At 44.3% G+C, this 12647-nt stretch overlaps 1 protein-coding gene across 1 annotated transcript in view; it reads left to right on the top strand.

The window, feature by feature from the left end:
• The window catches only part of LOC134089756 (egl nine homolog 1-like), a 44192-nt gene extending 32254 nt beyond the window's left edge, over window positions 1-11938 (top strand). The window contains exons 2-5 of the mRNA XM_062544200.1: window positions 666-785; window positions 7411-7547; window positions 7672-7739; window positions 10187-11938. Coding sequence (XP_062400184.1) covers window positions 666-785; window positions 7411-7547; window positions 7672-7739; window positions 10187-10242 — 381 coding nt within the window. The 3' untranslated portion in view covers window positions 10243-11938. The remainder of the gene's footprint in view (window positions 1-665; window positions 786-7410; window positions 7548-7671; window positions 7740-10186) is intronic.
• Window positions 11939-12647: the final 709 nt, after the last annotated feature.

The following is a 12647-nucleotide window of genomic DNA, read 5'->3' as shown; positions in this document are numbered from 1 at the left end:
GTTACCTGTGTGTGATGATAGAAGATCTATTGAACATGGAGACAGTAGAGGAGCTGGAGATGCAAGAATTTAAAATGATATTCTACTCCCGGAAAAAGCGAATGAGGGAAGTATTTGGCGAGGTCCTTAAAGGAGGTGACAGTAGCGTTGGTTATTAGATGTTCACTGTTAACAGCGAAACCATTTTATAGTATGAGCGCCACAAAACAGGCACGACCAACATGACTCGTCACAAATGCGGCATTGGTAAGCCCTCCCAGCCTAACAGAGAGTAACTTAAAGTGCGATTACCAGACCTCAAGCAGGCAATAGATTGCTTTATGCGCACTGACCTGGGACAGCTGCATTAGGCTAGGCACAAATCGTAATGAAAAGTTGCTCAGTAAAAATAATGCTTATACCACCTAGCCTACTGGTATTTGGTATTTTGATTATGAGCTAAACATGTCCATGTTAACTCACGGTGCATCCAGTACTGAACAGCAGAGATTGTGTGGTTGTGCTGTGTGAGATTGTATGTGTTGTCTGAGGCTCTAGATGTGCTGACTCATTCTGAGTTAGTCAGCGACGGGCTGAATTTTGTAACAGTCTCCTTTTGGACTTGTTTCTAAACCCCCCCCCCCCCCCCCCCTGTCTTTTTTCTTTCTCCTCTTTCCTCATTTCAGGCGATGGTGGCCTGTTACCCAGGCAACGGGACTGGGTACGTGCGGCACGTGGACAACCCGAATGGCGACGGTCGCTGCGTCACCTGTATTTATTACCTGAACAAGGACTGGGACGCTAAGGTGAGCGAGGGCTAACGAGGTTTCGGCAGCCTTGCATTTCTCCCTTGGCTGTGTGTCGCAGCACGGAACCACTCGAGGTCATAATGGGTTCAGTTTCCTTGGAGACTGTGTGCTTAAAAATACATGCCCTCCCTGTGCTGTTTTCTTTAGGAAAGGCTCCCCATCATCTGTGTGTTGTCGATCTGCTTCTCTCTATTTGAACTGTTAACAGAAATAGGCTTGTGGACATGTGTAATATGCGTGACAAAAATCATTTGTCACAGTCACTCTCACGTGTTTCTCTATTTCTGTCGAAAGGAGGGGGCGAAGGACTTTAACATATTGACATTAAAAGCAGATCTGGCTACATACACACTTTCTGCACCTGTTAACTTCTCATGACATGCATGATTGCAGAAGTATTTTCCCGCTGACAGACATGGGAGGTGAGCTACCAGTATAGTTCCAGGTCAAGGCTATTTCATTAGCGTTAACCAAACAGTGAACTATAGTCACATATCCTTTATCTAAATAAAACCTTTGCGAGACGTTCTCTTAGCTTAACTTGTTGCCCCCCCCCCCCCCACCCACACACACACACACACACACACACACACACACACACAGCCACACACACACACACACACACACACACACACACACACAGCCACATGGCGTAAACCCCTCATCTCAATGCCTCACTGGGCTGCAAGCCCCCGTCCTCTCAAGCTGATTAGACCCACGATGGATTGGTGTGGTCGGTGGGGGTGAAACATATCCCTCTGTAAACAACCAGCGCGCTAATCCCCTTACCTCCCCTAACTCTAACCATTTATGCCCCCTCCTCCCCCCTCCCCCTCCCCCTCCCCACCCATACCGCCCCACCGCAGAATTAGAAACAGGAACACGGACGGTAATCATCTCCTCCGACCTCTCACACTTGCCCGTCGGTGACCTCTGCTCTGTTGCCATGGCGCGTCTGCGCTTGACCTCCTCTGCACTGACCACATGTCAAAAGGGTGGAGTTGTTATTTGGACCTGGAGCTGCAAGCAGGAGAGTGTCTGTTCCACACAACCCGCAGTGTGGGACGCCGTTTACCACAATCACATACATGCAGGGGCGGACTGGGACAAAACATGCCCTGGCATTTTGGACCAGACCGGCCCACCTTATTCGCATAACGCAAACATTTTCAGTCTTTTGAATGTGTATACAACTGTGGTGCTCTACGATGTGCTTGGGCTAGCCCAATGTCAATCGGGCCGTCAACTGATCAACTGTCTGGCTTATGGGCTGGTCAGAAACAATAACATATAGATTAAAAAAAATAAATAAATAAGTGTATGGCCAGTCCACCCCTGCATACATGTAGCGCTCATAAAACGGAGAAACTGCATGAATAGAAATGCCGGTTATGTGATCCAGTTGTTCAAAGTGCACTTGTGACAAGTACTAAGATGAGCGGAAAACAAGAACTTACGCCTAAAACGACGTGACAGACATCACGCATCCCCTAAACACTCGTCTGACAACGAAAATGAAATTGAAATTGTAATTGGGATTGACGAGAAGCAGTCCCCTACAAATCAAGTAGTTCTTACGACAAAGAAGTATCATTTCACAAGTTGCGGGTTGTTACAAGCCATCAGGATGTACAAATAGAATGCATGACTGTTCCTATTCATGGCTTTCATCAGGTCCCTTTCCACAGGTGTATACAATCAAGCACCTTGATTATCAATGCAGACTGCATGGTGCTTGATTAATACACCTGTGGAAAGGGACCTGATGAAACCCATGAATTGTCTGCCTAGTTGTGGGCAAGTGAAATAACCTGACCTCAGGACGTTGGGGAGGCCCATTCAAAGTGAATGGGAGCTCCCTCTGCATTCCAGAGAGCCGTATAATAAAGGTTGTTAAAATGCATTTTTGGGCATAGAGGCTTCACCTGGACTGTGAGATTGGACACGTTTGCTTCTCTGAGGAGGCTTTATTCTCCCCACTAGGCCTGCTCTGAACCGTCCAGCGCAGCCTTACTGTGCGTCTCAGAAGACGTTGTTTATGGCTGCACGTTCAGACAGATTAGCCACCTCAAACTCGGTGCTGTTTGACAAGCGTTTATTAGCGTATTAGCTCCTCTGTTTTCCCCCCCAAGTCTGTTGACCAGCTGCTAACAGGTGAGCTATTTCAGGCTATGTTGTCATCTTCAAAATCCACCCTAAGAGGTCACGGTCAGTGTCTTAAGTCTTGTTCATTGTCACCAGGTTAGCACATACTGTAGGTGTCCACACAGTCCATAATTATTTTTAAAGCATCACTGCACCGACCCTTGGATGAAGAGTTTTGCATTAAATATCTACAACAAAAGCAAAAGTTCTAGGTTCAAGGTTCAAGATATTTTATTGTCATTTATGTAAAAACATATAGGAATTTGTTTCAGCAATTACAGTGTGTGTTTTCAAATAACATATAGTGCAGCTAGACAAAGACAGTGATGACACAACAGGCAACATAGTGCGTAGTTGGTACTGTTGTCTCCACTGTGTTCTCATTAGTTCATGGTTTGAAACACACCGGTCACCCCAGCTAGCTGTCTGGGCTAAAAAACCTTTACAGTTGTGTCGTCTAGTTTGGAATACGCCAAGAAAATATAAGCAGCAGCAAAATAAATATATAAAGTTGGCATGCTAGCAAGACCTTTTATCAGTATCAGGTATACTGTGGTTTGTTTAAGGTTCATTTCAATAGCTAGATTGCTCGTTTTTGACCAGGATGTCTAAATGCTGTCTCGCCCCAAAAGCTTTTGTGATGACGTGTGTGTGTGTGTGTGTGTGTGTGTGTGGTAGCTGGGCGAATGCTTCACAAATACACACACCCTGCATCAGGTAGCCTACTTTAGATCTCTCAATCTGCAGTTCAGTTTTAGGTCCACCAAAGGCTGGTGTTTTTTTTTTTTTTTTAGCTCAACAGAGCTTCCATGCTCTTGAAGGACAGTGTTGGGCAGTGCTCAGTCAGAGTCCTTATGTCTGTTTCCCATTTCAATATTTATTACATACAGTCAAGGTAGAAATAATGTTCCCCCTGGACCACCAGTGTGCATGCATAAATAAATTACAATGGTATGAATTAAACGTTAACTTTCGGGGGAAAAAAGAGAGCTGGCCGAGAGATTGAGAGAGGGAGGTGTCTGATTGGTCCAAAGCTGCAGTGGCATGTTCTCAATGACATTCCAGGGCAGACTGCCAATCCTGGGAAAGTGTGTTTTTTTTTTCACGTATGACTATGCTCCCCATTGAAGCCCTCCGCATGCCACTCAAGATTAATCAACATTACTGGATTACCCCCCCCAGATGATTATCTTCCTTATAGAACAGGAGTTTTAAACTGACTTTGTCTAGACAGCCGCTCATGCATTTGAAGTGGTAAACATTTGCACCAAACAAGCTGGGCTGTGTTTATAAAATGCCTTTGTTTTGTCCAGAATGACATAACTGCGTCATCATGGGTCAGCGTGAGATTTTGCACCGTGGAAACTCTTGAAGTCAACTCTTAAACAAAAACATTGATTATCGCGTATCATATTAACCAATTTTTGAAGTTTAACACAACGTGTTTTGCCACTGATGGTTTTCACCATATGTACTAAGCTCAATCTTTTAAGGCTGTGCTTTGTTTCTACTGTACTTCGCGTCGCTTAAGTTTCGTCACGTCACCGGCCAATTGCGTGCCAGGACTGGAGTATGGCGGTTTTTGATTGGAGCTAAAGGTTCTGGCAGTAAACAGAGGAGATAGATCTGCTGGTTTCCAGCCTGAGCTGCCGGGCGAAATTCAAATACCCCGCCGGAAGTTCAGGCAGGGTTCACCCAGCCTAACTGATGGCAGTTAAAAAGGACCAATGGTACATAGCAAGTACAAAGTACATACAAGGTCTTACAAGCCTGCAAGACATAATGCACAATGCTGCCTACACAATTGGAGATTCACTAAGTAAGATTCAGTCCCTGCTCTTTTGGTCCAGATATCCTCTTTATTGAAGTGGTATCCCTTTTCATGTTTGTGCTGTTTGTTATATTTAGACATTCTATAAGTTTTTTTTTTTTTTATCCAGTGGTATCCATTTTACCAGGAAGTGCTTTTAGCAAATTGAACCCATGACCTTGACATACCCCCCTGTGGTATTTGCATGAAAGGTACCTGAGACAAATTCCTGTTACAGGTCAATAGAATCATTCACTTTTACTGGCTGAGGTTTATCAAAGTAATCATGTAATGTAGTAGACTAATGGAGGTTAAATAGATTTCTGTGTGTGTGTGTGTGTGTGCGTGTGCGTGCACACGTGTCTCTGTGTGTACGTGTGTGGGTGTGTGTGATTTCTCATGAACTTGAGCTGACATTCTGTGCTTGTAGTGATACTGTGATAAATGGGACTCCCTGAGTGATGTTCTCATGCACACGTACACTTGCGCACACACACACACACACACACACGCACGCAGGCACACACACACGCACGCAGGCACACACACACGCGCACACACACATACACACACACACACACACACACACAAACAAACACACAAGCACACACACAGAGAGAGAAAGAGGCGGAAGGTGGAGTTGAACAAGCCATCAACCCAGCTAGCAAGCAAGGGAAGGGTGCGATGGACGGGGAGAACTATCACACACACACACGCACGCACGCACACACACACACACACTCACTAAAAGCCACACATCCCCTTATTCTCTCGGACCTTCCTCTGCTAATTTAGATGCCAGCATTGTACATTGTAGAAGTGCGCTGCTGGACCTTTTGCTGGTAGTGGCGGCGGCGGCGGCGGCGATCTTTGTTTGTGTGCGTGTGCTGGATCAGTCGCTCGCTGCTGTTACTGCATCTTCCCCTGGGCATATGTGTGCCACGGGAGTCTCACGCAAGCCTCGCCGGCCTCGCTCCGATTATGTAAATGTGTGTCCATCATGCGGTGTCGCTTCGTTATTTTTAGGGGCCTGTTTTTGCCTTTGGGCAGGAAAAGGCATTCTGTTGCTAGCACCGCCCCCCCCCCCCCCCCCCCTCCTTGGCATTCCTCTTTGTTTGCACGTTTGAGAGTATGTCAGTTAAGTGTGTGAAAGTATGTTAGTGAGATGCCTTGCTCTCTCTGTTACTGTCTATGTCACACTCTCTCTCTCTCTCTCTCTCTCTCTCTCTTTCTCTCTCTCTCTCTCTCTTGGTCTTGCTCTTGCTGTCGCTTGCTCTCTCTAGAGAGATAATCTGCCGATTTTAAATTCTTGGTTTAGGGCCAGATAACATTCTAATCTACTTTGACTTTTAGTTTCTTCGTTCAAATGTTCTAAATAGGCTTCTTTACATTGCTTCATATTCATAATATGGTTTATTCTGATTGTTATTTGGAAAACCGTGTTATTGTGAGACCGGTCAGAGTTATTTTGGGGTGGTGCCATTAGACTCTAGTGCAACAACTGATGTAGGGTACTTTTTTCTGGGCTCGGTTTTTGGGTTTGGAGGGCTTTAAAATTAAAAAATTTAGTGGTCTTTTGTTGATGTTAATAATCAGTCTAATCTTGCTCTACATGCATTTGTTGGTGTTTTCCTCTGTACATCAATTCTATTGTGTGTTTGTCCCAATGAGTATACTGTAGCTATGATGACTGAGTGGACCCCATGCTTTACTGCCGTTCAGCACAATGGGCCTGATGACACTTTGAGATATCTTTTTAATCCAGATTTTAATCGGAATTTGGATTGCATTTAGGACTCTTAGAGCGTTTTGCTTCATGCATGCACTTGCACTGCCATGTTAAAACTCCCTGAGGTATAACTCAGGGTGTCGGAGTGGTACAATTTGTTTATTTTAAAATGGTGTTTGTTTTCTTGGCATTTGGGGCGTTTTTGGAAGATCCTTATATTTGTTTTGCATCTAGGTTTATCTTTTCTACTACTGTATGTCTAGCTGCAGTTGTAGACCTTCTTCAGCAGCAGACAGTAGAACCAGGTCATCAGCAAATAAAAAAAATAGAGACTTTGTTTAATTTTGTTTATATATATGTAAAAATGTGATTCTCTCTCTCCTTTTGTTCCTTCTTTCTCTCTCTCTCTCTGACCATGGAGTATAGATATGACTTATTAGCGTAAACCCACGCTACACTGTTGGCCTCTTTCTCACTGATTGAATTTCCCCTTGGGGATCAATAAAGTATCTATCTATCTATCTATCTATCTATTGTGCTGTTTCATTGACACACATTGTCACATTGTCGCATTGACACATTGATTCAAGGCATGTTAATGCATGTTTTTGCATTTTGCACGCTATTAAATGGTGATATCCATGTGTTTACTCGGTACGTGTAAAACCGAGAATGCAAAATTCGACAACCAAGAGATCTTGTGTTTCCTATACATTTCGATGAACTAAAAGACAAATTAAAAAAAAAACATTCCAAACCACTGCAAAGGCTCAAGTGTAACTTATCAAAAAACTCGAGTCTGGATTACCAACGTGGCTGCTCCTCACAAAATTTGACAACGGTAGAAACACATGTCAGTGCCAGTGGCACTCTAGCACCCTGTTTTCCCTCATAGTGCCAAAAGATATGTCCCTAACTCACCGTGGCTTGCTTTGCAGGACCACGGAGGCCTACTGCGGATCTTTCCAGAAGGTAAAGCACAGTTTGCGGACATCGAGCCCAAATTCGACAGGCTCCTGTTTTTCTGGTCCGACCGACGGAACCCCCATGAAGTCCAGCCCGCCTACGCCACCAGGTCTGTTCTAATAGCTGTCTGACCGATCGCTTTACGACACATAGGCCACTGCGGTCATCTGGATTGTTTTTGTGATTGGTACCACCATGATGAGAATGTCTACAACGGTACCTTGTCTGTGCAGGTATGCCATCACGGTTTGGTATTTTGATGCCGACGAACGGGCTCGAGCTAAAGAGAAATACCTTACAGGTAAGGCCTCATTCAAACCTCGTGTGTGTGTGTGTGTGTGTGTGTGTGTGTGTGTGTGTGTGTGTGTGTGTGTGTGTGTGTGTGTGTGTGTGTGTGTGTGTGTGTGTGTGTGTGTGCAGGGTTTCCCCCAGAAAATGTGTTAGTTAAGGTGGTGTCTGTCCAGGGGAAGGGGGCGTCGCCGTAGCGTCCCCGCCGCATCGCCGCCACTGCCCTACGATGGGGGGGGGGGGGGGGGGGGGGGGGGGGTAGCCGAGACCGAGTCACAACGACCGAGTCTTTTAGGAAGCAAGTCTGAGTCGAGACCGAGTCTTAAAGGAGTCAAGGCCGCATCAAGACCAACCAAAGAAAGGGGTTTTCATAATTTACATCACCAAGGATCATATAACAGTTCAATTCCCAAAGGGTAGAGAGGGGATTGTTGGCTACAGGAGCAGTCTAGCACACACTTGTCTAAATAACTTCTTTTCTGATTTACTTTAAGACAAGGAGGTCAGCTGAAGTAAAAATTTAGTAGCCTGTCAGCATTTCATTAATGTTGAAAATGTTGAATTTTGACACTAATGACAGCATTTCACATTCATTGTATCAGATTTAATTGTATTAGCAACCAATTAAACATCATTAACACAATTTAGACAATATTATACCTTAAAAGTGTAAGTTTACAACTCCAATACAGGGCCTTTTGTATCTTTCAAAACCTTTGCACTGCTCAGCATGGCACCATAGGATATATTTTAAAGCCAGTCAATATTATAATATTCTATTAAAACCAAGAATATTTGTAATGGTGGATATTTTAGAATATACCATGAAATAAAGATGAAACTGTATGAAAATGTAACATTGCGACTGTATGGTAAAGTTAGTGAATTGTGATTTAGTAGCCTACAGCTGCAATTCTTTGATTTAAGCTGTATTGTGCGTGCCTGTTGCTCATATAGCCTAAGAGAGCCGGAACGTTTTTAATGCTTTTTAAAACATAATTAGCGAGATCGTACCGCATTGAACGCTAATATTTTGTCACTAGCAACCAAATCTGTCATCTGTCAAATACAGTTGCATGTTCAGCTCTGAACAAAAACATTCAGGAATTATTTCTACAAAACGGAAACGTGCGTCCCGCCCGGTCGGGATGAATGAAACTGGCATGGGAGACAAGAGGCTACAGTTTAAAGTTTAAACTAGCCTGTGTAAACCTCAGACAATTTCAGTATTTTACAACACGTGAATGAATAGCCGTCACAAGTTGTTGTTAGCTGTAGGCTAGATGGCACGAGTGTTTGTCACAACAAATTACAAGATGCAGTGGGCTACTGTATGCATTCATAGTAGACGAGTGATACAAAAAAAAAAGATAAAGCGCTCAAAAGCGTTATGCCGCTCATCCCACACATTTGGTAGATTCAACGGAGAACCATTCCTGTGAGAGTCGTCAAATCTAGCTAGGTTTAGGCTATTTGTGTTCGCAGTCACTCTGAGATATGCGTGGCAGTGGCACCTGATATCAAATACTCATGCTGAATGAGCGCGTCGCCTGTGCGCATAGGCCAACTCGATTGGAAAAAGTTTCCTTTTGTATGCGTTCTACAGAGAAGGGAGACTATAGCGGCTATACGGTTTGGAATGACAGGGAGAAAACATGACAAAGTAATACGGCGAATATCACTATACATAATATATTTATTTATTTATTTATTTATTGAAGACGCTAGTTAAGGCGGCAGCCCTGTGTTGTTAAGGCGGCCGCCTTAGCAGGAAAGCGCTGCGGGAAACCCTGGTGTGTGTGTGTGTGTGTGTGTGTGTGTGTGTGTGTGTGTGTGTGTGATCTCTGGCCAGTATGGCCTCATGAAGACGATTTGTTATAAAGGACTTACTGGTGCGTGCCATTGGTCTAAACTAAAGTGACCTCTAGTGTGAACTTGGGTGGAACTCATCATGTGATCTATTCTAAATCAATCTTCAGGCGCATTCTCATACTGAGCATCAGAAAGGATGATTGTTGAACAAACAACCTCAGCCCTGCATATCAATGTCCGCTGTATTGCTTGAGCATTACTGTGCCGCCGCAACACACCCTGAGAAAACAAGCTAATGGAGTTATGATTAGGTCATGAATTGCTAGCACAAGTCTATCAGTCCACCTTATCTGGCTGGGAGCAGTCAAGCAGCCCCAACACCTGCCTCAGCTATGACTGACTTAGTGGCGCCCACGTTCGGTCATCAGCAGACTCTTGCTATGTTTCTCTGCAGGGGTTCACGCCATCTTGATTGTTGCCATTGAGGTCACCTCTGTTTGCTATGGCAAAAGTGTAGCTGTATTCACGTCCTTACTCTTTCTTTTTTTCTCTCTCTCTCTCTTTCTCGCATTCTTTTTCTTTCTTTCTTTCTTTCTTTCTTCCTTTCTCTTTCTCTCTCTCTCTCCATCCTCCTCTCCCTCGCTCCAGGTGCAGGAGAAAAGGGAGTGAAGGTGGAGTTGAACAAGCCGTCGGAACCCAGCTAACGAGCAACGGGAGGATGCTATGGACGGGGGAGGACCTATCACACACACACACACACACACACACACACACACACACCCTACACACACACCCTACACACACACACACACACACACACACACACACAGAGAGACAGACCCCTTACACACCGTTACTTCCTGCCGCTCACGAAGGACATGGGGAGAAGAGGAGAGGAGAGGAGAGGAGAGGAAAGTAGGGTAAGATGGAGGAGGGGATGGACGAAAGACTATTGATGATATTTTTTTATTATTTTTTATTTTTTTTTGTCAAACCCTCATCTGTTCCCTACTGTCAGCAAGCTAAATTTTTTTTGTTTCACTTTTTGTTCGATTGTCCGTTCGTTGGCTTGGACTAACAACAGAAATGCTCTTGGGACCTTCACCACCTCATTTTCAAGGACAAGGCTTACCGCTGTGCTTTTTTTTTGAGGGGGGGGGGGGTTGTTTTTGGTTTCCCCCTCTCTATAGTTCTGCTTCTCAGGTGAAGAACATGGCCGGAGAGTGGCCCTGGACAACATTGTGCATGTAACGCATATGCGAATGTGTGCGTTTGTGCACCCATCACAGTGTACGTATATATCCATACTTGCTTATCTCACAGGAATCGACTAAGGAATCTCGTATGATACGAGTTAGTGGCTGAGAGCACAAGCCTCACTTACGGTTTATTCAACTCCACCAGATGCACTGTCCACTTGTCCATTTCAGACCTAAAACCTCCCTCCCTCCCTCCCTCCCTTGCGCTCTCGTCTTTCCTTCCCTGGACTTTCTCCATCCTTCTCCTGTCATTTGCCCTCTCAAAATCCCTTTACCGCCACTCTCAGACTCTCCGACACTCTGGCTGTCTCATCTTTGCCAGTCTTGTTTTTTTTTTTTTTGCTATTTTTTTTTTTGCCAACCCTGCTATCTCCTCCTCTCTTCCCCTATGTGCTGCAGGCTGTTTTCTGGAACGTGTTTCTGATGAAAAGGTACCGTTTGACGTTTCGTAAGGCTTGCCAACTGTGGCACCTTTGTCACATGTGCAAAAGGTTTTCCCCCTACACACACAATCACACACACACACACACACACACACACACACACTCACTCACACACTCACTCACTCACTCACTCACTCACTCACACACACACACACACACACACACACACACACACACACACACACACACACACACACACACACACACACACACACACACACACACACACACCTATGCTTACACATACACCCTCCCCCGTGCACGTATCTGTGCACACAACACACACCTGAACCGAAACACTCTCTGCACCTGAAGTTGTTGTGACGAGTTGAGTTTCTCGCATGTTCCATTTTTCTTTCTTTCTTTCATTTAGCGGAACAAGTGCTTTTTCCTTTCACAATTGCAAACTGCGTGGGGAGTTTTGTCTGTCATCTCTTCTCTCTATATTTTTTTTCTGTTCTTTCTCTCGGCTTTTGACTTTTTGTTTTGTTGTTTTGTTTGTTTTTGCCTGAGTGGCGGCGTTACTGGAGCTTCCCTGCCAGTGATCAGAGAATCTCGTGTCTGTTGTTGCAGACGTAATGTCTCCGTTGTCTTAAAAGAAAGTACCGGAAAACCAAAACTGACGACATCTACCTGCCTTGCAGCTCTGGATTTTAAGGAAAAAAAAAAATAAACATTTGCAGGGTTTGTAATGTGCATTTCCGACTCTGATGTGGTTTGTTTTATTATGTGGTTTTGTGGTCTTCAGCGCCCTCTAGTGGATAAACTGAACTTCCAAAACTGTGTAGGTGTAGAAAGAGTTCATATAGAGGTGGTAAACTGAAAATCATTACCATAAATTTAAGGTTTTTGCGTTTAAAAGGTCTGTCTTAGTCTGGGAATGCCCATATGAACCTTTGCTAAATTTGGGGTTTGCTCTGCGGGTTCGTCTGACTAAGAGGCTCATTGAAGCTCATTTCCAATGTCCCTAAAACCTGGGCACACAAATGCATTGGCTCATCCGGTAAAGAACAGCATTTAACCCCTTTGTTTACAAGATTGCTGTAGTATTGAAATGATTTAGTAAGAGTTGAATGCACCAATTAAGTTTAACCCCTGCTAGAGGTCATCAATTAACCATTTCCAGACACATTCTATTTTAATTGTGCGCGCTAACCAGTCTAGGTCTGTCTATAGGAAAACAGTGAACACAATTACCACGTTTCAAAAGGTTCAGGTAGTTACATTTCTTTATTTTTCCTCCCCAATAGTTGCAGATTCTCTCAGTGACGAGGGCAGCCGTGATAACATAATAGTCGCCCTTCTGTAGGATCAGTCCTCAGTCTTTTCACTCATCAGTTTACTGTACATCTATAAGGAAATCATCCCAGTAAATACAGTATCTCCCAGTATCATTGTAATAAAGAA

Source organism: Sardina pilchardus, chromosome 1 (assembly GCF_963854185.1).
Source record: "Sardina pilchardus chromosome 1, fSarPil1.1, whole genome shotgun sequence".
NCBI classification, from domain to species: domain Eukaryota; kingdom Metazoa; phylum Chordata; class Actinopteri; order Clupeiformes; family Clupeidae; genus Sardina; species Sardina pilchardus.
This window is presented reverse-complemented; position numbering and strand designations above follow the sequence as displayed.